This window comes from Martes martes (assembly GCF_963455335.1).
Source record: "Martes martes genome assembly, chromosome: 6".
NCBI lineage: Eukaryota > Metazoa > Chordata > Mammalia > Carnivora > Mustelidae > Martes > Martes martes.
In genome coordinates this window covers 58,917,444-58,944,627 of record NC_137893.1, presented here as the reverse complement: position 1 = coordinate 58,944,627, position 27,184 = coordinate 58,917,444, and the positions used below count along the sequence as shown (strand labels likewise).

General features: G+C 41.2%; 1 protein-coding gene and 1 pseudogene across 2 annotated transcripts; one reads left to right on the top strand and one right to left on the bottom strand.

Moving 5' to 3' along the window:
* Nucleotides 1–27,184, bottom strand: ADAT2 (adenosine deaminase tRNA specific 2). The gene is made up of 6 exons (XM_080806268.1): nucleotides 27,054–27,184; nucleotides 17,204–17,308; nucleotides 13,851–14,001; nucleotides 12,542–12,648; nucleotides 1,133–1,205; nucleotides 1–1,017 (listed from the first exon to the last, which is right to left on the bottom strand). Exons 1-6 carry the CDS (start codon nucleotides 27,150–27,152, stop codon nucleotides 974–976), a joined length of 579 nt encoding a protein of 192 aa, XP_080662394.1. The 5' UTR covers nucleotides 27,153–27,184; the 3' UTR covers nucleotides 1–973.
* Nucleotides 25,549–25,917, top strand: LOC308345105 (small ribosomal subunit protein eS21-like; annotated as a pseudogene). The gene has a single exon. The product of its transcript is annotated as a small ribosomal subunit protein eS21-like (transcript).

The following is a 27,184-nucleotide window of genomic DNA, read 5'->3' as shown; positions in this document are numbered from 1 at the left end:
CTTTTATAAAAAGAAATAATTTTATTTCAGATTAAACAAACCATTCTATTTACTTGCACAACCAGCAGTCCCAACCCCAAATGCCATGTCTATCCCCTTTACCCTGTTCTTTTTGTTGTCCTAATTCTTAACACCTTCTAAAATACTATATAATCTAGGTGGCATCCCTGTCTCCCCCTGCTACAACAGCAGCTCCATGTTTTGTTTGAGGATTCAGTTAATGAATAGAGTCTGGTATAGGACAGCTGCTCAATAATAAAGAAGGAACTGTCTCATTTCTGCTTTTACCTTTTATTTTTAAGAAAATATTCATCTTCATTTTTAAAGAAGGCATAAGGATGGTTTTATGATAGCACTATGCTATGATTTAAAAATGACGCTCAAGTACTTGTCTTAAAAATATGCATTTTTCTCTGCTTTATAAAAGCAAGAAACAACAACAAAAACCCTGTTCTGAGGAGCAAACATTCATAGTCTAGATGTACATAACTCTTCTACAGATTCCAAGGAAGTCACGGCCCTCAACCCCTGGGAGAACAGAGGACGACAAACAATGAAGCATCCGATTCTGAAAAGCCAGGCATAAAGCAGGTGTCCCCCTCGTGGTGCACTCCAGTCCAGACACATGCCAGCCAACTGGGTCTGGAGGCACATACGCTGAAACTCAGTACCTTCCTGGCCTGGGTACAATGATTTTTCGCAAGAAGGTTATGCACTGCTTACTAATTTCTAAAACCTCAATCTTTATTTTTTTTCCCCCCTTCTTAAAATGTTCTTTAAGCTTACAGAAAAGCTAATCATTGTTCACAACTGGGAGACTTTTTAAAAGTGCTGATTTGTTCCATCAAACAGAGCAAATGGGGAGAGATGATTTTCCCAGGAGTTAAGGACATTTGTAAACATGATTCAACGATGTCAACAGCTTTCAGTCCAAGAATGTCATCGAGGGGCATCAGCCTTCCATTAAAGCCAGTCAAGGTTTCTGACATTCCTTTTTCCGAACTTTTGACTTGGGTGCTGTGAAAAGAATAGAAAAGGAAAAGAGAAAATGAACAGGTGGGCCCTTGTCGAGTCTCTTCACACTGACTTGTCTCCAGTGAGGTTACATTATGTCAAACAGGGGAAAACTGACCATTTGGATTTTCCTGTTTGTAGAAGGTCTTTAACATTTCCACCGCTTCCTCAGCCCGATATCCGGGAATGCACTGATGAAATGAGAAAACTGAGAATGAATTTTTGCATATGAAAATGTGGCCTATATCCCATAAACCCAGCAATATATACATAATTACATAAACTTATTTCAGATAACATTAATATACTTTGGGGATAGCAGTAATATGGGTAAGTAAGAACATTACCAAAAGAACAGATGTATGGACTCAAACATCACTCCAATCAACTACTCTTTCTCAACCACGTACTAAATTATTAGCTATGTGATCTTCCATATGACAGTTAAACCCTCTGTGCCTCAGCTTTCTCGTGTGTAAAAGGTAGGTAATTACAGCACTTACCTCAGAGGGATTTCATGAAGATTAAATAAGATTACAAAAATAACACCTGTTACATACCTCACACATCTTCAGTGTTTGTTAAGCACGAGCTATTTTTCTCTACTCCTATTTACTAGTGGCCCATCTAGGGGTCGTGAGGTTGGGCCCCGGGTGGGGCTCTGTGTTTAGTGCAGAGCTGGTTTAAGATTCTCTCTTCCTCTGCCCCTCCCTACTTGTGCTCCCTCTCTCTCAGATAAATAATCTTTTTTAAAAAGTGTTCAGTTTGATCTGTCTTCGGTTATCTAACTAGACAGGAGATCGACACGTGAAAGAATAAGAAACTGTGATAATGGTAAGGAGTGAAATTACATGAAATATTACAAGAAGATGAAATTTGAACTTGTCTTAAAGATAGCAAATATTTGAGGTGTCTAGTGGCTCAGTCAGTTATGCGTCCTACTCTTGATTTAGGCACAGGTCATGATCTCAGGATCATGAGATCGAGCCTCGAGACTGGCTCCCCCCCGGGGCACTGAGCATGCTTAAGATTCTCTCTCTCTCTCTCTATCCTTCTGCCATATCCCCCAACTCGCATGCAAGTGCACGTGTGCTCTCTAGAATAAATAAAAATTAAAAATTAAGAGAAAAACGAATATTTTAAGACACTGAGCAGAGCATTTCAGGTAACGAGTAAGAATATGCTTGGGATTTGTGAGGAAACCAACTAATGAGGGGTGGGGACCTATAGATTAAGAATTAGATAAAATGAGGTCAAAATATGCAGGGCTTTGAAGCTGTGTCACAGGAATTTGGATTTGATACATGGCATCCTTCTAAGGTGCATGAAATGATAAAATGGACAGAGATTCCGGGGAGGCACATCTGGAAGCAGCCACAGGAGGGGAAGCTGGTAATGAGCGCCGACGCAAGAGCCTGGCCTGGGTGGTCGGTCGGTCAGAATGAACCTCCCTTTCTCTTGTGCCTTCAGTCAGCTCTTACCTGAGCCTCTATGGCCGATATAAACCTTCCCCATTAAAAGAAATAACCTTTCAGAGTTCGATGTTTTTAGACTGCATATGTAAGTGAGATGATACCGTATTTGTGTTTCTCTTGACTTATTTCACTTGGCATAGTACCCTCAAGGTCCATCCACATTGTCTCAAATGGCAGAATTTCCTTCTTTTTTATGGCTGAATACTCTATTGCATATATATAATGATATATATAGCTATAAAACACTTTCTTTATGGACGCAGAGAGTAGAATGGTAGTTGCCAGGAGTGGAGGGGTGGGGGGTCGGAGGGAATGAAGAGACAGCTGATCCCAGGATACAAACTTTCAGTTCTAAGGTAAATTCTGAGGATCTAAGGTAGAGCAGGGCGGCTCTAGTTAACAATACTATATTGTGTTCTTGAAAACTGTTATGTTAAGAGAGTAGAGTTTAAATGTTCTCACCATAACAACAAAATAGTAATAATGTGAGGTGGATGTGTGTTAACTAGCTTTATTGCGGTAAATATTTCATAATCTATACATCTATCAAATCCTCACATTGTATACCTTAAACTTACACAGCGTTATATGTCAATTATAGCTCAGTAAAGCTTGATGGGGGGGATCCCAATAACCCTCCTTCCACCCTGCCCCTCAGGCAAGCTGCTACCCTGCTGGTCCCTGAGAACATTCCAGACTCCTCGCTGTTGCTTGTGTGATTCCCACTTCCTCCTCAACCTCATCCTCACTGGCTTTGCTTCCAGATATCCCACGGGCCCCTACTGACCAAAACACTGGTTCCCTTTCCAACCTCCTCAATACTCTGCAGCTGTGGAGACTACTAACCATTCTTGCTTCCTTTTAGAGCTCCCTCCTCCCTTGGCTTCTCAGTTCTCACAACCCTCTCAGAGCATGCTAACCATGGTGGTTCAGTCCCCTTCTCCTCACATCACATTAAGTGTTCATGCTGCTCAGAGCACCACCTCTCCTCGTGCTCTCATGAACACCAACTAGCACAAAGCACTCTCCTCTCCTATGAAATTAGGACAGTGTTCCTCCACCCTGGCTGCTCAGTGGAATCACCTGGGTACTCTGTGGGATTATGGCTGAACGCCTCTCTGTCAGAATCCCCCCCAGGTGGAAGATAAGATAGTGACATGGAGCCTTGGTTGGTCCCCGATAGCTGGTCCCCCTGCCGTCCCAGCCCAAGGCTGCCTGGGCAACCCCACACCCCCATCCCCACAGTCCCTTTCGGAAAGGGTCTGGTGTGGTGAGCCCCTCTCCTGAGAAACAAGGAGAACACATAAAGGGGCCTGTCGCCTCACCCATCATCAATGAATGTTTATGGAAAACCTGCTTCTGGGTGAAGGGTTTCCCACGTAGCAGAGCGGCTCCCTCCCTGCGATCTAGTGAAAGTTAGCCCTGGACACAGAGTTTGTGAAAAATAAATAAAACTAAAAAAGAAAAAAAAATTACTATATTCTCTTCTACCCTCTCACCTTTTTATCCAATTGGTCTGAGGTGGGGACCTCCCACAGCCACACCTAAAACTCTGTAATATGCAGTTGGAGTTATAGATGGAGAAGGAAACTGCATCACTCTGTGATACCAAGTCAGTATTTTCAATTATTCATTATAACTACAAATTTGTGGCTTTAATAAAAAGCACACATTCTTATTAAAATAAACATTTAAAAAATGGACCAGATCTGTATTATAAGGTAATCACCATCTTCTCGGAAAAGAATAATTCTATAGGTCTCCTCTATGAGCTTAATGCTGCTTAGAAGCATTAAATGACTCTACGACTCTGCAGTACAGAAACAGCATCCCACCTCCCACAAACCCTCCTACCCAACCCAGTCCAATAAAGGGAGAAAACACAGGATCCAGAGACCTAAGGTATGTTTTCTTTAGAATCTCAGACACTGGGGCACCTGGGTGGCTCAGTGGGTTAAGCCTCTGCCTTCAGCTCAGGTCATGGTCTTAGGGTCCTGGGATCAAGCCCCACATCGGGCTCTCTGCTCAGCAGGGAGCCTGCTTCCCTCTCCCTGCCTGCCTCTCTTCCTACTTGTGATCTCTGTCTCTCTCTGTCAAATAAATAAATAAAATCTTAAAAAAAAAAAAAAAAAGAAAAGAAGAAAAGAATCTCAGACACTTAAAAAAAAAAACCATAATTTGGCACCAAACCTGGAGATATGGCTTCAAACCATGGTCATTCATTTCCCTGGAGCCAATTTGGCCAGGAACACACACTACAAACAAACTTATTCTTCAGTTCAGCCAGATCAGGCTTGTGCAGAGACTCATAGGAGAGGACTGTTTATGCACCAATGTCACTGAGGTGTTGGAGAGAAATTTTCTACCCATGCCTGGTATCCAAAGGCACATCCTTGTTCTGCCCAGAAACTTTGAGAAATTCTTTAGCTCTTTCTCATAAATGAAGTACAGAGTCAGCAGCAATTCACTTGCAAAGAATTAGGTAATCAAAATTCAAGCTACTGATATAAGTGATTGGCAAAATAAAATCACTTCGCAGATTTTTTTAAATGGTCAAGCTGATTATATTGTTAACTCTCCATCGTTTTATGACAATTTCTTTCCTGATGTGATGTTAAATGTCATCTATTCTAAAATGTACAGAAGTTGTTAGGAAAGCTAATGTTCAGCTGGGAAAACTCAAAATAGAATGTTTTCCAAAACTTATTCTCAGTGGGATTCAGCCAAATTTAGCCCTTCATAGGTACTCAGTATTCTCCTAAGAGTATCTGAGGTCTTTGAAGTTAACCGCCCACCATGTCCAGCATTTATTAAATCCTTTTCTTTTTAAAACATTATATTTCAGGAGGAGTCAAGATGGCGGAGAAGTAGCAGGCTGAGACGACATCGGGTAGCAGGAGATCAGCTAGACAGCTTATCTAACCATTGTGAACACCTACAAATCCAACGGGAAATCGAAGAGAAGAAGAGCAACAATCCCAGAAACAGAAAATCGATCACTTTCTGAAAGGTAGGACCTGCGGAGAAGTGAATCCAAAGCGACGGGAAGATAGACCCCGGGGGGAGGGGCCGGCACCCGGCAAGCGGCGGAGCGACGGAGCACAAAATCGGGACTTTTAAAAGTCGGCTCCACTGGGAGACATCGCTCCAGAGGCTAAACTGGGGGGAAACCCAGGCGGGGTCAGCATAACCCCAGGTCCCGCGGGGTCACAGAAGGACTGGGGGTGTCTGAGTGCCACAGAGATCGCAGGTATTGGAGCAGGGAAGCCAGCTATTGCGACAAAGCCGAGGAGTGAGCTCTAAGCCCAGGGTTACCTTGTGCCGGTCGCAGGCTGGGTGGGCTCGGAGCGCGGCCGGAGGCCACAGAGACAAAAGCGACCCGGCGCTTTTCTCCAGCTCCAACAATTGACTGCTTTCCTCCAGGCGCGACCACAAGCCAGGGAGGCGGGACTGTTGGGCGCTTTGTTCTGAGAGCGCACTGAGGAGCGGAACCCCAAGCTCTCGGCTCCTCCGGGCCGAGAGATTGGGAGGCCGCCATCTTCATTCCCATCCTCTGGAACTCTACGGAAAGCGCTCAGGGAACAAAAGCTCCCGAAAGCAAACCCGAGCGGATTCCTTAGCCCGGCCCCTGGCAAGGGCGGTGCAATTCCGCCTGCGGCAAGAACACTTGAGAATCACTACAACAGGCCCCTCCCCCAGAAGATCAACAAGAAACCGATCCAAAACCAACTTCAGTCACCAAGAACAGCGGAATTCCACAGCAGGAGAAAGCAAATCCTACCTGGACAAAATGACAAGGCGGAAAAACTCACCTCAAAAAAAAGAACAAGAGGCCGTACCGAAGGCTGGAGACCTAATCAATACAGACATAGGTAGCATGACAGATCTAGAGTTCAGAATGACAATTCTCAAGGTTCTAGCCGGGCTTGAAAAAGGCATAGAAGATATTAGAGAAACCCTCTCCGGAGAGATAAAAGCCCTTTCTGGAGAAATAAAAGAACTAAAATCTAACCAAGTTGAAATCAAAAAAGCTATTCATGAGGTGCAATCAAAAATGGAAGCTCTCACTGCCAGGATAAATGAGGCAGAAGAAAGAATTAGTGACATAGAAGACCAAATGACAGAGAATAAAGAAGCTGAGCAAAAGAGAGACAAACAACTACTGGAACACGAGGAGAGGATTCGAGAGATAAGTGACACCATAAGACGACACAACATTAGAATAATTGGGATTCCAGAAGAAGAAGAAAGAGAGAGGGGAGCAGAAGGTATATTGGAGACAATTATTGGAGAGAATTTCCCTAATATGGCAAAGGGAACAAACATCAAAATCCAGGAGATGCTAAGAACGCCCCTCAAAATCAATAAAAATAGGTCCACACCTCGTCACCTGATAGTAAAATTAACAAGTCTTAGCGACAAAGAGAAAATCCTGAAAGCAGCCCGGGAAAAGAAGTCTGTAACATACAAGGGTAAAAACATTAGATTGGCAGCGGACCTATCCACAGAGACCTGGCAGGCCAGAAAGAACTGGCATGACATATTCAGAGCACTAAACGAGAAAAACATGCAGCCAAGAATACTATATCCGGCTAGGCTATCATTGAAAATAGAAGGAGAGATAAAGAGCTTCCAGGACAAACAAAAGCTGAAAGAATTTGCAAATACCAAACCAGCTCTACAGGAAATATTGAAAGGGGTCCTCTAAGCAAAGAGAGACCCTAAAAGTAGTAGATCAGAAAGAAACAGAAACAATATACAGTAACAATCACCTTACAGGCAATACAATGGCACTAAATTCATATCTCTCAATAGTTACCCTGAATGTTAATGGGCTAAATGCCCCAATCAAAAGACATAGGGTATCAGAATGGATAAAAAAACAAAACCCATCAATATGCTGCCTACAAGAAACTCATTTTAGACCCGAAGACACCTCCAGATTTAAAGTGAGGGGGTGGAAAACAATGTACCATGCTAATGGACATCAGAAGAAAGCTGGGGTGGCAATCCTTATATCAGATCAATTAGATTTTAAGCCAAAGACTATAATAAGAGATGAGGAAGGACACTATATCATACTCAAAGGGTCTGTCCAACAAGAAGATCTAACAATCTTAAATATCTATGCCCCTAACATGGGAGCAGCCAACTATATAAACCAATTAATAACAAAATCAAAGAAATACATCGACAGTAATACAATAATAGCAGGGGACTTTAACACTCCCCTCACTGAAATGGACAGATCATCTAAGCAAAAGATCAACAAGGAAATAAAGGCCTTAAATGACACACTGGACCAGATGGACATCACAGATATATTCAGAACATTCCATCCCAAAGCAACAGAATATACATTCTTCTCTAGTGCACATGGAACATTCTCCAGAATAGACCACATCCTGGGTCATAAATCAGGTCTCAATCGGTACCAAAAGATCGAGATCATTCCCTGCATATTTTCAGACCACAATGCTCTGAAGCTCGAACTCAATCACAAGAGGAAATTTGGAAAGAACGCAAATACATGGAGACTAAACAGCATCCTTCTAAAAAATGAATGGGTCAACCAGGAAATTAAAGAAGAATTGAAAAAATTCATGGAAACAAATGATAATGAAAACACAACAGTTCAAAATCTGTGGGACACAACAAAGGCAGTCCTGAGAGGAAAATATATAGCAGTGCAAGCCTTTCTCAAGAAACAAGAAAGGTCTCAAATACACAACCTAACCCTACACCTAAAGGAGCTGGAGAGAGAACAACAAAGAAAGCCTAAACCCAGCAGGAGAAGAGAAATCATAAAGATCAGAGCAGAAATCAATGAAATAGAAACTAAAAAAACAATAGAACAAATCAACAAAACTAGGAGCTGGTTCTTTGAAAGAATTAATAAGATTGATAAGCCCCTGGCCAGACTTATCAAAAAGAAAAGAGAAAGGATGCAAATAAATAAAATCATGAATGAAAGAGGAGAGATCACAACCAACACCAAAGAAATACAAACAATTATAAGAACATACTACGAGCAACTCTATGGCAACAAATTTGACAACCTGGAAGAAATGGATACATTTCTAGAGATGTATAAACTACCACAACTAAACCAGGAAGAAATAGATAACCTGAACAGACCCATAACCAGTAAGGAGATTGAAACAGTCATCAAAAATCTCCAAACAAACAAAAGTCCAGGACCAGACGGCTTCCCAGGGGAATTCTACCAAACATTTAAAGAAGAATTAATTCCTATTCTCCTGAAACTGTTCCAAAAAATAGAAATGGAAGGAAAACTTCCAAACTCATTCTATGAGGCCAGCATCACCTTGATCCCAAAACCAGACAAGGATCCCACCAAAAAAGAGAATTACAGACCAATATCCTTGATGAACACAGATGCGAAAATTCTCACCAAAATACTGGCCAATAGGATCCAACAGTACATTAAAAGGATTATTCACCACGACCAAGTGGGATTTATTCCAGGGCTGCAAGGTTGGTTCAACATCCGCAAATCCATCAATGTGATACAATACATTAATAAAAGAAAGAGTAAGAACCATATGATACTCTCAATAGATGCTGAAAAAGCGTTTGACAAAGTGCAGCATCCCTTCCTGATTAAAACTCTTCAAAGTGTAGGGATAGAAGGCACATACCTCAACATTATCAAAGCCATCTATGAAAAACCCACCGCAAATATCATTCTCAATGGAGAAAAACTGAAAGCTTTTCCGCTAAGGTCAGGAACACGGCAGGGATGTCCGTTATCACCACTGCTGTTCAATATAGTACTAGAAGTCCTAGCCTCAGCAATCAGACAACAAAAAGAAATTAAAGGCATCCAAATCGGCAAAGAAGAAGTCAAACTATCACTCTTTGCAGATGATATGATACTATATGTGGAAAACCCAAAAGGCTCCACTCCAAAACTGCTAGAACTTATACAGGAATTCAGTAAAGTGTCAGGATATAAAGTCAATGCACAGAAATCAGTCGCATTTCTTTACACTAACAACAAGACAGAAGAAAGAGAAATTGAGGAGTCAGTCCCATTTACAATCGTACCCAAAACCATAAGATACCTAGGAATAAATCTAACCAAAGAGGCAAAGAATCTATACTCAGAAAACTATAAAGTACTCATGAAAGAAATTGAGGAAGACACAAAGAAATGGAAAAATATTCCATGCTCATGGATTGGAAGAACAAATATTGTGAAAATGTCTATTCTACCTAAAGCAATCTACACATTTAATGCAATCCCTATCAAAATCCCATCCATTTTTTTTAAAGAAATAGAACAAATAATCCTAAAATTTATATGGAACCAGAAAAGACCTCGAATAGCCAAAGGAATATTGAAAAAGAAAGCCAAAGTCGCTGGCATCACAATTCCAGACTTCAAGCTCTATTACAAAGCTGTCATCATCAAGACAGTATGGTACTGGCACAAAAACAGACATATAGATCAATGGAACAGAATAGAGAGCCCAGAAATAGACCCTCAACTGTATGGTCAACTAATCTTCGACAAAGCAGGAAAGAATATCCAATGGAAAAAAGACAGCCTCTTCAACAAATGGTGCTGGGAAAATTGGACAGCCACATGCAGAAAAATGAAATTGGACTATTTCCTTACACCACACACGAAAATAGACTCAAAGTGGATGAAGGACATCAATGTGCGAAAGGAATCTATCAAAATCCTTGAGGACAATGCAGGCAGCAACCTCTTTGACCTCAACCGCAGCAACTTCTTCCTAGGAACATCGCCAAAGGCAACAGAAGCAAGGGCAAAAATGAACTATTGGGATTTCATCAAGATCAAAAGCTTTTGCACAGCAAAGGAAACAGTGAACAAAACCAAAAGACAACTGACAGAATGGGAGAAGATATTTGCAAACAACATATCAGATAAAGGGCTCGTATCCAAAATCTATAAAGAGCTTATCAAACTCAATACCCAAAGAACAAATAATCCAGTCAAGAAATGGGCAGAGGACATGAACAGACATTTCTGCAAGGAAGACATCCAGATGGCCAACAGACACATGAAAAAATGCTCCACATCACTCGGCATCAGGGAAATACAAATCAAAACCACAATGAGATACCACCTCACACCAGTCAGAATGGCTAAAATTAACAAGTCAAGAAATGACAGATGCTGGCGAGGATGCGGAGAGATGGGAACCCTCCTACACTGTTGGTGGGAATGCAAACTGGTGCAACCACTCTGGAAAACAGTGTGGAGGTTCCTCAAAAAACTGAAAATAGAGCTACCCTACGACCCAGCAATTGCACTACTGGGTATATATCCTAAAGATACAAACGTGGTGCTCCGAAGGGGCACGTGCACCCGAATGTTTATAGCAGCAATGTCCACAATAGCCAAACTGTGGAAAGCGCCTAGATGTCCATCAACAGATGAATGGATAAAGAAGATGTGGTATATATACACAATGGAATACTATGCAGCCATCAAAAGACATGAAATCTTGCCATTTGTGACGACGTGGATGGAACTAGAGGGTATCATGCTTAGCGAAATAAGTCAATCGGAGAAATATAACTATCATATGATCTCATTGATATGAGGAAGGGGAGATGCAAGGTGGGGGGGGTTTGGGGGGAGGTAGGAAAAGAAAAAATGAAAAGATGGGATTGGGAGGGAGACAAACCATAAAAGACTCAATCTCAAGAAACAGACTGAGGGTTGCGGGGGGGAAGGGGGAGGGGAGAGGGTGGTGGGGAAATGGACATTGGGGAGGGTATGGGCTATGATGAGTGCTGTGAAATGTGTAAACCAGACGATTCACAGACCTGTACCCCTGGGGATAAAAACACATTATATGTTTATTAAAATAAAAAAATTAAAAAAAAAATAAAAAAAAAAAACATTATATTTCAGGATTAACCTTGGAAAAACAATCAAACCAGTTTGCAAAAAATGCTGTGTGTCTGTATGCCAAACTCTGAACTATCAATTCTTAATGCTCATAGCCTTAAACATAAAAACTTAGGGACAGGTGGCAAGATTAAAGGGAAAATAAAATTTTTAAGAGAAGATGAAAGCAGGGGTGCCTGGGTGGCTCAGTTGGTTAAGCGTCTGCCTTTGGCTCAGGGCATGATCCCAGGGTCCTGGGATAGAGGCTCCCTGCTCAGCAGAGAGCCTGATTCTCCCTCTCACACTCCCCTTGCTTGTGTTCCCTCTCTCATTGTCTCTCTCCGTCAAATAAATAAATAAAATCTTTAAAAAGAGAGAGAGAGACAGAGAGAAAAAGAAGATGAAAGCAATGTGGATTCTTGGGTCTGGGGAAAATTTCAATATTAAAAAGACAGGGGGGAACATAATGAAAATACAAGTATTCATTGCTAGACACAAAAACAGTACATAGCAACGGGGATGCCTGGGTGGCCCAGTTGGTTAAGCATGTGGCCCTCAGTTTTGGCTCAGTTCATGATCTTAGGGTCTTGAGATTGAGCCCCATGTCAAGCTCTAGGCTCAGAGCAGAGTCTGCTTGTCCCTCTCCCTCTGCTCCTCCCCCATCCACAATCTCTCTCTCACTGTCTCTCTCATAAATAAAATCTTTTTAAAAAATGTAAAAAAAATAGTACATAGAGATAAAGCAAAAGGGCTTTGAGCAAAAATATTGTGTGTGCACCGTAAATAGTATCTACTGACAGAGGCCCAGCTCCACACAAGCGCAGGGCAGCAGTGAGTGGGGGACACTCACTGAGGGAAAATGTCAATAGTGACAGCGTCTCCAAAGCATACCTGAAGGCGCTGGTGAACACTGTCAGGAGATACCTGAGAAGGTCATGGACTCTCCTTCTGGAGAGATTCTGCTAATTAAGAGCGGCAAGTACTCACCTGGAAATGATTACCTGTCTTCTACTGAGGCACAAATGAACTTGACGAGAAGTCCCAGGGTCTGTCTAGTCCCAGCATGGCTTTCTGGTGTACTGACCACACATGAACTATTCCCAAGCCCGTGAAGAGATCAAAGTCATTAGCAAGAAAAGGCATAAATGGGCTACATTACCTGAAATGGTCTCCCAGTATTTGGTAAATCAGCAGAGGCAATATTTAGGACAGAGCCACAACCACCAAACCGTTCGTTCTGACAGCCATACACGACCAGCGGGATTTATGAAAAAGAATTAAGGTCTTGAAAAGAGTATGCAGCTCAAGTGCATAGAGTGACAAAACCAGGCCACCCTGGACAGACAAACTCAGGCTACTTTTAAAAACAGCTAAGTTTAGGCTTAATTTTAAAAATCATACAATCCCATTACACAAAAGAAGTTTCAAGGATTTAGAGATTAACATATCACAACTGCAAATTATGAAAACCAAATACATAGTTGCTAAATGTTCATTGTTTGGTGTTCTCTCTTGTCTTTCCTAATTCCCTTTCTTTGAGTCCTTAGAGAATTGGAGCCAGAAAGGAAGCAGGAATTTAATCTGGGGATTTTCACCTTTTAAAAATAGGATTGTCCCCTAACCCTTTGCCAAATAAAATATAAATTGTGCCCCAATATAAAACAGACCAAAGTTGAGCCACCCTGTGAGGCAGGATGGGGAGAGAGTTCTAAATTGACCAGAACCCCCTTCTTCACAAAGTAGAGACTATACATGTAATACTCAAAACCCTCTGTTATTTTTAAAGTGATAAAAATTTTTCACATATACATAGCAAAATAAGTACATAAAAAATGTGCAAGTTATGAAATTGAGTTTTTGAACAAGCGAGTAATTTTTTAAAGATCTTAGAGACAAACTTGCTAACACTCGGTATTTGTGTCACTTACTCTATGAAAGACACAATTCAAAGAGATGTAACTTTCTCGATTTCCCATTTATTTACAATTATAATATCATCAGTGACTTGTTTTTTAACCTTATGCTTACTTTTGACTTAAAATTATTCATACAATTTAACAGGTATTCTTGGCAAAAATATATAAACAAAACACAAACAAAAACATATAAACAGAGAAAGAAAAATTTTAAATCGCCTATACCCTATTATTCAAAGGTACATATTCTTCAGACATTTTCTCTGCAGTTTTATAATCTACTTTAATTTGTGACTTATCCTTACATAAGTTTGTTAGCTCTTAGTTTTTCTTCCTCTAGTTTATTTGGTTGATAGTTTTACATCTATTGATATAAAATGAAGAAATCTTATGATTTAAAAATCCTTCCTAAAAATTTTTGGCCAAGGGGTACAATCTATCATAACTTGCTTCATAAATCTGTTTTTGCATATGAGAAAAGCAGGTTAAGTGTAACCATTTTCAAGGTTACAGGAAGGGCACACGACATTAACTCACGAAGTCAAAGGATACTCATCAGGCGGAGAGCAGCCGCACACATAATACAGGGCTCCACGGTGACATACAGCACGGTGTGTTCAAATACTTCAGAAGGATTCTTGCCACTTTGATGACACCAGTCTAGGGCCTGGTCAATGGCCACCATTTCTGCATGTCGGGTAGCCTGGAGAGAGAGAGGCTTATTACATCAACATGGAACTGTATTGTGCAAACATATGAAAACCAATACCAAAAAAATGGGCCTAATGCTTCTGCCAATGTTTTAATGAATAAACATTTGGGGATGCTCTTAGTGCTTGGCAATGTGTTTCCCAGTTCAAGTCCCATAACCTCACCAACAAAAGACACCAAACAGGAGATAGCGTGAGAATTATGCTGCATTTTTAGTTAAGTACCTCTTAACTAAATCCTCTTTCAGTTAAAATGCCATAGAGAATATTAGTCTCAGGGAGGAAAAAAGTAATCTAGAGCTTGTGAATATTCGAGGGGAAGCCTGAAGTCTTCACAAGCATGTGGGCCATTCGAGATGTTTCCAAGGCCGTCCTTCACTTGACTCTAGGTAAATCCGTAGGTAGTTAGTGGGATGTCATCACTTACATTTTCTTTGGGATGAAATTTTTCACTCTGGCAGACTCTAGAGAAAAGCAGATTTGGTATCAGTCTCAGATACCTCCTGAGTGGCACAGATTATAGGAGAAATCACAGTGTGTGGAAATAACCATAGTTGATTCTGAGTCCTGACTGTGACATCGCTTATTATGTGGCCTTGGGCAGGTTACACAACTTCTTGAAGCCTTGGTTCCCCCATATGTAAAACAGGGTTCACTGGCATCTATACCTCATAAAACACTGAATTATAAGAAGCATATGCTCCTTGCGGTCTATGTGCTCTGCCGTGCAATAATTATTAATGATATTCAGGATAATCACATTTATCAATAAGCTTATGCTGACTGCAAACTACATACAAGCCACCATGCTAAATCCTGCATGAGGTTACAAAGTCTGTCCTCAGCAAGTACAGTATCTGGTTGGGGCAAAGAGGAAGTGCTCATGAACCTGTGGTGTGGAGTAGGGTGTGAAAGATGCTGGCACAGTGGCCCGAGGTGCCATGGAAGCTACAGACAGGTGGAAGCAAGGCTGGTCCTGAGTTACGATCTCAGAGCTGGAAGGGACTTTAGAGAATAGATTCCCAAAGCTGCCTGCACAGCAGAAGCAACTGGGGAGCTTAAAAAAAAGTTTCCCCAATTCAGGGGCTTTTTAACAATCAGCCTCAGAATTACTGAGTCAAATCTGCCCAGAATTCTCAATAAGTAACTGTTTAACTGAATCCCTGCAACCAACCTCTCTTTTTTAGAAAATCCAGAGTGATGTAGTGTCCTGGAAACAAGTAAAGAAAGTGCTGGGTTTTTGTTTATTTGTTTTTGGGGTTGTTTTTTTTAAGATTTTATTTATTTATTTGACAGACAGAGATCACAAGTAGGCAGAGTAGCAGGCAGAGGGGCAGGCAGAGAGAGAGGGGGAAGCAGGTTCCCCTCTGAGCAGAGAGCCCAATGCGGGACTCGATCCCAGGACCCTGGGATCATGACCTGAGCCGAAGGCAGAGGCTTTAACCCACTGAGCCACCCAGGTGCACTTGGGCTTTTTTTTTTTTTTTTTTAAGATTTATTTATTTATCAGAGAGAAAGACAGAGAGAGAGAGAGGAGGGGGAGGGGCAAACGGAGAGGGATCGGACTCCCCGCTGAGCACGGAGCCCACCTTGGGGCTCGATCCCCAGGACCCTGAGATCATGACCTGAGCCGAAATCAAGAGTTGGCTGCTTAACCAACTGAGCCACCCTGGCACGCCTCCACCCCTCTTTTGGTGCTGAAGAACCAGAAGCTAATTTAGGACATGTTAAAAACACACAGCGGGAGAGGTGATAGTAGTATCAGAGCCAAAAGCAGGACTCAGGTTTCCTCATTTGGGGTCAAGAGTCTTTGTATAGTATTTTATAGGGCAATCTCCTATCTGGTACAGAAACCAAAATAAATGCAGGTTAATTTCAAGATACAGAAGAAACCCAGGTCACTGGGGGGTTAGCTGGACATCAGGGCATTTAAAGTTCTGATATTAAAGATATCATCCCAAACCACAAAATACACAAAATAGGGAGAGAGGGCAATTACTTAAAATACAGAATTCTACTCCCCAACAAGTATCTGCGTATTTAATAATTGCTACATTACGTTTATTACTTACCTCACAAATGTTTTGATATCCAAATAATAATTGCTCTGTGAATCTGGGTTCCTACTTTGCATGTGTTTTCTTTTTGATAGATGTGATGGATAAACATTAAATACCCCATAGCACCGGTACCAGCCCCAGCCTGTTCTCTGGTTCCCACGACTGAACGATAAGATCAAAGTCTGTGTGAGCAGTGTTATGGTTATAAGCTGTAAGTCCACCTAGTATTTCTGATAATCCTAAAACCGGAATTCATTTATACTTACTGTGACACACTGTTGTGATACCAAGAAGCGTTGCCTTAATTCACGAACTTCTCAACCTAACCACAATAACATAAAGGCATACAAACTATTAATGTGTAGTATCAGGGTGCCTGGGTTAAGTGTCCAACTCTTGTTTTCAGCTCAGGTCATGATCTCAGGGTCATAAGATCGAGCACTGGGAGTGGAACTTGCTTAAGATTCTCTCTCTCCCTCTCCCCACCACACTCATGCATGTGTGCCCTCTCTCTCTAAAAAAATTAATAAAAATTTAAAAAAATAATAATAAAGTGTATACCACACGTAGGTACAGAGACGGCAGGTGGTACAGACTTTATTCCATTGAATTATCTAGTAAATGAACAGTTCCCTCTACACAATCCTTTAATACTTCTAAAGGTAGAAACTAAAGGTGATTTTTTTAATCATTATTAGGAGAACATTTAAAGGTACTACATAATATGATATGAGTTAAATTGATGTGTTTTGTAAAGTGGAATTTTTCTGTATTAGATTTGCTTAAGATGGAGATTAGCTTCATTTCTTCAATACTGACACTCCAAAGTAATAAAATTCCTTCTTGAGTTTCACTCAATGCTAAAGTAAAATTCCATGAAATAGAAAATTAGCCCCAAAGATTGTATTGTTTCATTAAACTTTTTTGTATTTTCCAAATTTTAAAAAACCAACATGGATCACTTTTATAATCAGAGAGGAAGGCATTCAAAAAAATAAAAGTTAAGGGAAACCACCCTTCCATTCATACCTACAGGCCTTGACACAGACCCACCTTCTTGCCAACTGTGATGAAGTTCAGTGCACTCCTACCCTTACTGTTGTATGTTTGCAATTAAACTATTCAATCAACATACATTTTTGGTTTGATTAACTTCGTTTCGTCCCTTCCCCACAACTTCATTGTTGTAGACCATAAGGCAGCCAACAGGAACTTCAGTATTTTCTAGGGCTTCCTTGGCCTAAAGGACAAAGTGGAAAATTTAAGACGTAATGTTCAATACTTGAAAAGACTACAGGCAGCAAAAGCACACATGTATAAACACCAGAACAAAGAAATACAACTAAGCTTTCCCTTCCCTCACATACAGTTCAGTATTCACTGCCTCTGTTCTGTTCTATCTGTATTAAGGGAGACTCGGGAACAAACCCCCCTCACTGGTTCCAAGCCCCTGGTTCTTTTGCTTCTCACTGGAAGCAGAGGTGAGCAAAAGGCTGATGCTATTGCCTCTTCCTACGCTGGCGGGGCCTGTGCAGCATTTCAGAGATCACATACATACTTGCAAAGGAAAAGAATATATAAATACTTTTATATATATATAAAAAATGTACAAAAGAAATGTATAAAACTTTTATGTATATATAAAAGAATGTATAAATATTTTACTGAAGTCCTCTCATTGTTGAAATTCTACTTGCTTCATTTTTTTGTTTCACTAAATATTATAGAAGATACCCTCTCGAGTTCTAACAGCATGAAGGTAACCAGCCTGGACGTCTCTCTGTGCTATTTCTGCTTTAACACAAGAAAAGCTTTGGAGCGCTCTATGCTAAAATGGCACAACCACTTTGGAGAACACTTGGGAAATTTTTCTAAAAAGTAAACATACATGTAGCCTATGAACAAATTCTAATCCTAAGTATTTATTTAAGAGAAGGGAATACATGTCCACCAAAAAAAAAAAAAAATCTTGTAAAAGAATGTTCATAATGGCTTGATTCATAATAGCCCAAATCTGCAAACGGCAAAGGTGTGCGCCAACAAGAGAACAGGGAAACAAACTGCGGCACAGTGGCACGATGGACTGCTACTGAGCGATGGAAAGGAACAAGCTAGAGATACGCACAACAACACGGGTGAATGTCAGACATGCTGAGTGCAAGAAGTCAAACACAAAAGCATACACACTGTATGGCTCCCTTCAGGTTTAGTACTAGAACAGACAAAACTAAACACGATGACAGCAATTTCTTCCTGGAAAGGCATCTATAGACTGACTGGAAAGGGACACAAGGAACTTTTCCAGGGTGGTCAAAACTATCTTGTAAAGGGGGCAGGTTACACAGATGTTTGCCTCAGTCGAAACTGAATGGACAACATATCTAAGAGCCGTGTATTTCATTGTCTGTAAAGAACATCTCAACTGAAAAATATCCATTAGAAAACTAAGCTTAAGGATATGTCCACCACCTGCATCCTGGAAAGGGCAAACCACTGGTTATATTTGCAAAGTCTCCTCCATCAGAGGCTGTCCGTTTTTCTCCGGGCTTTGTTGCTGATTGAACCACAGCAGTCGAGGCCCAAGATAGTTAAAGAGTACTTCTTTGGGCAGAGAGCAAAAGCAAGCAGGTTATATCTGCATACTCCTTGATCCTGTTGCTGAGAGAGAACAAAGGAAGAACACAACCCTGGAACTAGTGTGTAATCATTTCCAACTCACTGTAGTCAAGAAAATCCAAGTATAGCTATTTTTAGAAAGGCACAGCATTTCTTATTTTGACAGACCTGAAGACACTTTGGAACACCAGATTACCAGTTAAATGTTGGTACTCACATACAGCCTAAGGCACACACAGTGTAAGGTTGAAGATATTGCTTGAGACTGCATGTTCTACCTCTCGCACTAGCCCCAATTCCCAGCTATATTTAGAGTAGCAATAATTTTCTATCACCATGCTAACATGGGTTACTTAGCCACTTCAACCAGACTCTTAACTGACACTTAACTTGTCCTTGGGCCAATACAGGTGAAAGGAGAGGCACACAGCACAGGGATGGCACACTGTATCTCTCCTTCCTCCTCCAGAGTGGCAGGACAGAGCTAGGGCCTACAGAGATGTAGGGAGAGAGTAGCTGAAGCAGTAGGACTGCATTCTTCTGAACTGGGTCATGAACCACCCACAGGCTAGCTCTGTTCAGTTCTGTAACAATGGCTAAAGCATGCCAGGTTATGCAAAATTCAAAAGTTTGAAGAGTTCCAAGGTTTGGTGAATATATACAAATAATAAATAAATACACAAATACACCATTGCCTACTAGAGAAAGGAAAGCCAGGAGGAGGACTGACAGCTAGGGAGGATGGTGATGCTGAGTACCCACATAGTTAAGGCAATCAGCACACGAAAAATGTCATTTAAAATTAGACTGGGAGTACACAGAACCCCCCCCCACACACACACACACACAAAAGAGAAATCATTTACTCATCCAAAAAATATTTATTGAATATCTTGAGACAGGAAAATTATCCTGGGTTATTCGGGTGGCCCTAAATGCAATCACAAGTCTCCTAATAAGAGAGGCAGAGAAAGAGATTTGAAGACGTTATACCATTGGCTTTGAAGACAGAGGAAGGAGCCATGAGTCAAGTAAAGAAGCCATGAGTCAAGTAAAGAAGGTTCCTCCAGAAGCTGGAAAAGTTGAGGGAACATATCCACCTCTAGAAACTTCAGAGGGCACACAGCATTGCTGGCACACTGGGTTTGGCCCAATGAAATGAATTTCAAAAACTTGGCACCCAGAAGCTGTAAGAGAATAAACTTGTGTCGTTTTAAGCCCCCTAGTTTGTAGTGACTTGTTACAGAAGCCATAGGAAACTAATACACTGTTACAAAAAAGAAAGGACAAGCTAAAACTGAAAGAAAATATTTGCAAACTGCATATCCCACAAAGGTCTACTATCAAGACTATACAAAGAACTCTCAAAGTTCAACAACAAAAAAATCCAAAAACAATCCGACTAGAAAATGGGCAAAGGACATTAAAAGACACTTCACCAAAGAGGGCATACAGATAGCAAATAAGTACATGTAAGGATATTCATAGCATTAGCTATTAGGGAAATGCAAATTATAACCACAATGAGTTACCACTACACACCATCAGTGGCTAAAATAAAAAGTAAAAACACCAAATGCTGGTGAGGCTGAAAAAAAATGGGGTCACTTACTCATACACTGCTGGTAGGACTGTAAAATGGTACAGTCATTCTGGAAACCAGTTTGGTAGCTTCTTAAAAAGCAACACATGCAGTTAACATATGACCCAGCAACTGCACTCTCAGGCATTATCCCAAGAAACCAAAAGCTTACGGTCATACAGTACATAAATTCATATACAGACACAAATGTTTGTAGGTATTTTATTCATAATAGGCAAAAACTGGAAATGATCCAAATGTCCTTCAGAGGATGAATAGTTGAACTATGGTACGTCCATCCCATAGAATACTACGTAACAACAAAAGGAACAGACTACTGATTCACTCAACATTTGGATGGGCCTCAAGGAAATCATGTTGAATGACAAGAACCAACACCCAGAAGATTCTATATTCACATTTATAACATTCCTGAATGAAAAATTACAGCTACGAAGAATGGATTAGTGCCTGCCGGGGCTTAAAGGCTTGAGAGAAAATAGTGGCTATGAAGGGTAGCACAAAGAAGCCTTGTGGTAACTGAGCAGTTCCGGTGGTGGGTCAACAAAACCAACCATGACAAAATTGCACAGAACTCCACACACGTGTGCATCCAAAGCCGGTTCAATCTGAATAAGCTCTACGGATTGCAGTAATGTCCTTCTCCTGGTTTGATCATTGCACGGCAGGTACCTAAGATGTTACCACAGAGGAAAGCTGGGTGAAGGGTATATAAGCCTTCCCTATATACTTTTTTTTTTTTGCAACTTCTGTGAATCTATAATTATTTCAAAAGGAAAAGTTTAAAAAACAATAGTAAAGGTAGAGTAAACGAGAAATATCTTGCAATGGAGGTTAAGAAGAAATGCCTAGGAAGGTAGGAGGAAAATCAAGAGTGTCAGAGCGACTGGATGGCTCTGCTCAGGAGAGAGTCTGCTTCTCCCTCTTCCACTGCCCCTCCCCCTGCTTGTGTACTCTCTCTAAAATAAATAAATAACATATTTATAGAGAAAGAAAGAAAGGAAGGAAGAAAGAGAAGGAAAGAAAAAAAGCAAGAAAGAAAAGGGAGAGAGAAGGAGGGAGGGAGGGAGGGAGAGAGGGAGGAAGGAAGGAAGGAAGGAAGGGAGGGAGAAAGAAAAAGAAAATCAGAAGTGTCTGCTATTAGGGAAGATCCAGGGCGGGGGAACGGGGGAGGGACACAGACCAAGAAAAAAGGGTCAGTGACACAGATGCAATTTTGGTGGAAGGGTGAAAATGAAAACCAGTGGCTTGAAGACTGACCTATCTACAGGTTCAATTTCTAGCTTCTACCTATTACCATAGACTATTATGTCTACATAACAATTGTTCTGATTCTGAACTTGCAAATTATAAGAGCTTACAACTATAGAAAAATTTACTTTGACCCAGGACTATTTTAAGCATTTTATCATTATTAATGCATTTCACTTACAACCCTATGAGATCGATTCAGTGAGCTTCCCCAGCTTACAGGTGAGTAAATGGAGACATGGGGTTGTCAGGGGATTTGCTCCTGTGAGAGGCTGAGGCCAAAATCCAGGCAATCTGTTTCAGGCATTCACTTCTTCAACAAATATTTATGGAACACCTACGAGGTGCAGGTTCCTGGCCACTCGGCCTCAAATTTCTACCCTAGTCACCACTGACCAGCTACTTTGTCACTTTTTGGGTTCAAAATAGGCCTAGTTCAAGGGACAAAAGGAGAGTGAGACCTAGAAAGTTGAAGGCTAAAAAACTGCAAGAAACAAAGGGGACACGTGACACAGATTTTCTGTAAAACTATCTCCTGAAGAGGTAATTCTATGTGTGGCTGTGTAGCTATCTCAAGCACGTAGAAGGGAATTCAAGGCCCAGTGGGGAAGGAGTGGCAGAGGACAGGGAGAACCTATGGAGCCCACTGGGTTTCCAAGTCCTGACTTAGGTCACCTGGAAAAAAGCCTGGCAGCCTCCTGCTCCACCCAGGCCCCCAGGTGACTGGACGTGTGCCTTTCAAACTTTCTTTCCGATTCTCTCTTTTTCCTTCCAGCAAATGTAGCTCCTTTATTCCACGTCCCACATCTCAAGATAATCTTCCTATTTGCTTAGAGTAACTCGTTTTTTGTGAAAAGCCTTCAACTGCTGTCCAAATGAGAGAGAAAACATGAGCGGTGGGGCAAATCAGGTTATTAATGAGGACTAGCCCAGCCCACCATGCTGAGGGCGAGTGGTTGAGCAGCTGGGAATGGTGGGTTAGAGAGGAGGTGGTGAGAACAACCCTAAAACCCCATGGAAATGGGTTTAGGTGAAATGCTGTTCAATAAAATACATATTTGTTTTGCTGTCAAGTTCAAAATAGAATTAAATTAATTAAATAATGTACATAGTTTTCAATCCATCTCCTCTCATACTTTCCAACTCTCCCACCAACTTTCGGTCAAGTCTGATCATTTCTTTGTGAATTTGCGTTGTTACTTTGTACCTTGTCCTTTAACATGCAGAAGTTTTTAATATTTATGTAATTAAAACCCAACCATCTTTCTCTTCTGTTTTCTGCCTTTGATGGTATAAAGAACCCATCTCTATTCCACTAACATCTATTTACTTACCACAGGCTCCTTTCTGGTTTTATTCTTCTTATGCTATCTTTTTTATTAGATTTTTACTAAAAAAGCATAGTGAAAAATCCCTTTAAAATTACCCATATCTTAAAAAAAAAAAAAAGCCCCATATCTTTACCATGTTAACTAATTATTTGTGTGTGTGTTCTCCTCTAGTCTTTGTTTATGTGATAAAGAAAAAAAAAACAGCTTTTATTTATTGAGCATAATGTGTCAGGGACTTTACAAACATTTAATCTATACAACCCTGTGACATAGATACTACATACCCATTTTACAGAAGAGGCCTCTGTGGCTGAAAGGTTAAGAACCTGTCAAGGTTAGCTGGCTGTCAGTAGCCATTCTAGGGTTTGAACATACGCCTAACCTCTAAATGTATATGTATAGTATAAAATAATTTGTATTCTGCTTGCTTAATGTTGAATATCATATATAGCTGTGATAGTTAATGTCATGTTTTTATCTAATAGCCATAACCGTTTTGATAAAAGCACATTATTCAACACAGTAATATACCATAATTTAACCATTTGCCTTCATCGGAAGTTTGAAATGCTTCCTAGTTTTCCCCGTTACATGAAACACTGAAATGACAATGATTACTTTTATCTTTCTAAACTATTTCCCTAAGCTAAATGCCACATATTTATCTTACTATGTCAAATGATATGAACTTTTTTTTTGAGGCTGTTAATCATATTATGCCAGGTTGCCTTCCAAAAATGTTATACCTGTTGAACTATTAGGGCTGTATGGCTTTTTGCTCAGACTCACTTACTTTAGACAACATTTTTAAAAAATAGATATTTAAGCTTTCTCAAAAACTGTTTTCCTTTCTTTTATAATTCAGGCTTATGTCTGTAGATTAAAATCATAGACTAGGATAGAAATTTTCTAGCACAACCCCTTTATTTTAAACAGTGAGACCCAGAAATTATATGACTTGGCTGGTCCAATCAGAGCCAGAGATTCTACTTATCTGTATCAGCCATTTACATATGTCTACTCTGCACAAATGCTATGAAGATGCTAGTATCCTCCCTACTACATGTGCCCTGCATATTTCCCTATCAAATTCCTCAGAGGTGAGCACATTTGGCACTGGCTATGCTTCTTGTCGAATCTTAAACTCTTCTCAGAAGTACATAGTAAACCTTGAATTACTTCAACAATCTTTGAAGTAGTTCAAGATTTGAATTTTCTTTGGTGGGGAGGGAGAGGCTGAACAAAGCACAAGATTTATGACAAGCACTTTTCCCCTTCTTTAAGACCTAGAAGAACATGTATAGGCCAAAACCAAAATACAAGAGCTAAGTTAAGGTCCTTCTTGACCTTATGTAGGTATAGGTTAACTAGGTAATCACATCCCCTAGGTTTTTATAATCCAATTAGGAGGGGCTCCTGGGAGACTCAGTTGGTTAAGCATCTGCCTTCCACTCAGGTCCAGATCCTGGGAGTCCTGGGATCGAGTCCCACGTAGGGCTCTCTGCTCAGCGGTTAGCCTGCTTCTCCCTCTCCTGCTTCTCCTTCTCCTTCTCCCTCTCCTCCCTGCCTTTGCTCTCTCTCTGTCAAATAAATAAATAAAATCTTAAAAAATATATAATCCAATTAAGATACAAAAATGTCAAAGCCAGAGAGATCTGAGAAACTATGTGGAGTACAACCATCTCATATTACAGGGTAGGAAGGGAAGGGGTTAGGAGATGACTTGTGCAAGTTCACAGCAAAAAGTAGTAAAAGGACTTAAGTATTTAGTCCAGAAGTCTAGAGAACAGTGCAGAGATAGATGGAGGAAATATTCCAATATATTATGACCAAAAGACACTTAGAGGAAAATAAAGACCCCAAATGTGAAAGGATGGAAAAAAAAAAAATCCCAGCTCTGCTACATGAGCAGGAAAGCCCAATGACTGATAAAATCATCTGTTTTCAAAAACACTATTAAGGGGGCGCTTGGGTGGCTCAGTGGGTAAAGCCTCTGCCTTCGGCTCAGGTCATGATCCCAGAGTCCTGGGATCGAGCCCCGCATCAGGCTCCCTGCTTAGCAGGGAGCCTGCTTCCTCTTCTCTCTCTGCCTGCCTCTCTGCCTACTTGTGATCTCTGTCTGTCAAATAAATCTTTAAAAAAAAAATCTTTTAAAAAAATCTTTAAAAAAAAAATCTTAAAAAAAAAAACAAAACACTATTAAGTTCTCCATGGTAGCATCTCTGAAAATTTCACCTAAGCAGCCTCCACAAATAAATACTTTGAGGAGAGAGCTCCTGAAGCAAATGAAAATAAACAGAAGAGCCCATAAATTCTGACTTCTCATCATCTGTCCTCTGGAACTCTCACTCGTGGAAGGATATGAATGCAGCTTACTCTAGGGAATTCTAGCCTTTTTGAGTATATACTATCATCTTCACTATTTAGGAAGAAGCTGACCAGCATTCACATTATTGAAATGATTTGGAGAAGGAAGAGTGAGATACTGATATCACGTGCAAACTCCTTGTCGCCAATGTACAGGATTTAGTAACATAAAAGAGGTTCAGGACAAATAAATCCATATGACAAGTTACAAATTAATTTTTAAATGTATATGTGAACAGTAATTAAAGTATTGGAACGTTATATATCTTGTAAGTTTACTGGAGGAAATAAATTATGAAGTCAGCTCAAAGAATGGGTCATAAAATCAAGTTAGTGGGTCAGGACCAGCATTTTCCCCAAAAATGGACGAAAGAGCATTCTCTCCTGGGTGGTGGTGGCGGTGGCGGCGGCGGCAGGCACGCTCTGGACCTGCAGAGCGATGCTGGCCAGTTCGTGGACCTGGTTGGAATTGCCGCGGAAATGCTCTGCCAGCAACCGCACCATCCGCACCACGGCTCACGCATCCACTCAGACGAACGTGGCTGAGTGACCAGATAACAGGCAGATTCAACTGGCAGTTTACGCTAAGCTATCTGTGGGGCCATTACCAGGATGGGTGAGTCAGATGACTCCATTCTCCGACTGGCCAAGGCCAACAGCATCGTTCCAAAACACTTCTGACTGGAGAGGATCACGGATGTGGAATATTTGTCAGAAATACAAGCACACCCCTCCCCCATCCAGAAACTACCAGGAAGCCTGTACAAAGGAAGGTTAAGTACTGTTCTGTGAAACCTTTGTTTCGGTGATAGCTACGTGTGTTATTTACTGGGTTGTAATATAAAATAGACTTTTTTAACTCTGAGTCATTTTCAAAAAAGTATGAGAAACAAGTTTAAAGGGACATTCTGTAAGTAGCAGAAACAAATGGATAGACGCTGTCATGCATCCGGGCTTAGAGAAAAATATTTGGCTGTAATAGTGAATGAATGCAGGGGAAACAGTATGAACAGAGAACAGAGAGGAATATACCAAAATCAGTCTCAGTGCTGAATTCCCAATGCCAACCATAGTGTACTCCATAAACATCTGTGGAGTGAATGTGGAGTGCATAATTATGCAATCAATTAACTACTGGAGACCAGAGGCCACTAGGAAAATACAATCAAAACCATGTATGAAAAAAGATTTCCTTTACAGCAGCTTTAGAAAAATGTGAAACTGAAGGACATTTTACATACCTATGCCAAACACACTCTTCTCCCCATGAAAGAGCTCGCTGGCACACAAAAGTATGGGGACGGCTTGGATTGTACACAAATCAGCTCAGAGCCCTAACTGACCAGCCGTCCTGGAGGGAACGAAGGAAGGAAGTGGAAAGGCCACAGGGCAGGAGGACGGATGAATGACTGGTAGGATCTGGCTGTGCAGGGATTTGTTTTTACCCTGATCTATCAGCGTCCTTTCTCCTACTCGACAGGTTCAAGAGGTCATAAATACAGAAGAATGTGACTTTCCGGATTTGCGCGTGTGTCTGGGGGAAAGAAGGGGACTCGTGAGCACGTTCCGTGCCAGCAGCAGCTGAACGAGGATGTTTGGCTCAGACACGCCAGTGAAAAAAAGAAATGATTTCTGTATTTCCTCTCTTCCTTCCCCTACAACACTGTGAGACTAAAGGCAATTTCAGCCAGCTGTCTACCCAGAAAATGTGACCGCCATCGAGATTCCGGGGGCGGGGGCGTCTGCTCAAATGCTCGGGTCACGAAGGGGGCTAATGAAACTTCCCACCCACGGCATCCGCCTCCTGCACCCCTCACCATCTGCATCGCATCCTCCATCCACTTTTCGGTCTCCTCCGCGGTCACCGAGCACACGCCGCCGCCAGGAGCCGGCGTGGCTGCCGCTTTCGCCTCCATGCTGCCACCCGGGCCGCGGGGCTCGGCGCCAG

What these genes read in the sequence shown, in the direction of transcription:
- ADAT2 (XM_080806268.1), bottom strand. Translation starts at nt 27,152, where the DNA reads ATGGAGGCGAAAGCGGCAGCCACGCCGGCTCCTGGCGGCGGCGTGTGC. An exon ending in AAGTTAATCAAACCAAAAAT is followed by an intron (nt 14,002 to 17,203) that starts GTATGTTGATTG and finishes CTCTCTCTCCAG; the next exon opens with GCTACCCGACATGCAGAAAT. An exon ending in CAAACAGGAAAATCCAAATG is followed by an intron (nt 1,018 to 1,132) that starts GTCAGTTTTCCC and finishes TTCTTTTCACAG; the next exon opens with CACCCAAGTCAAAAGTTCGG.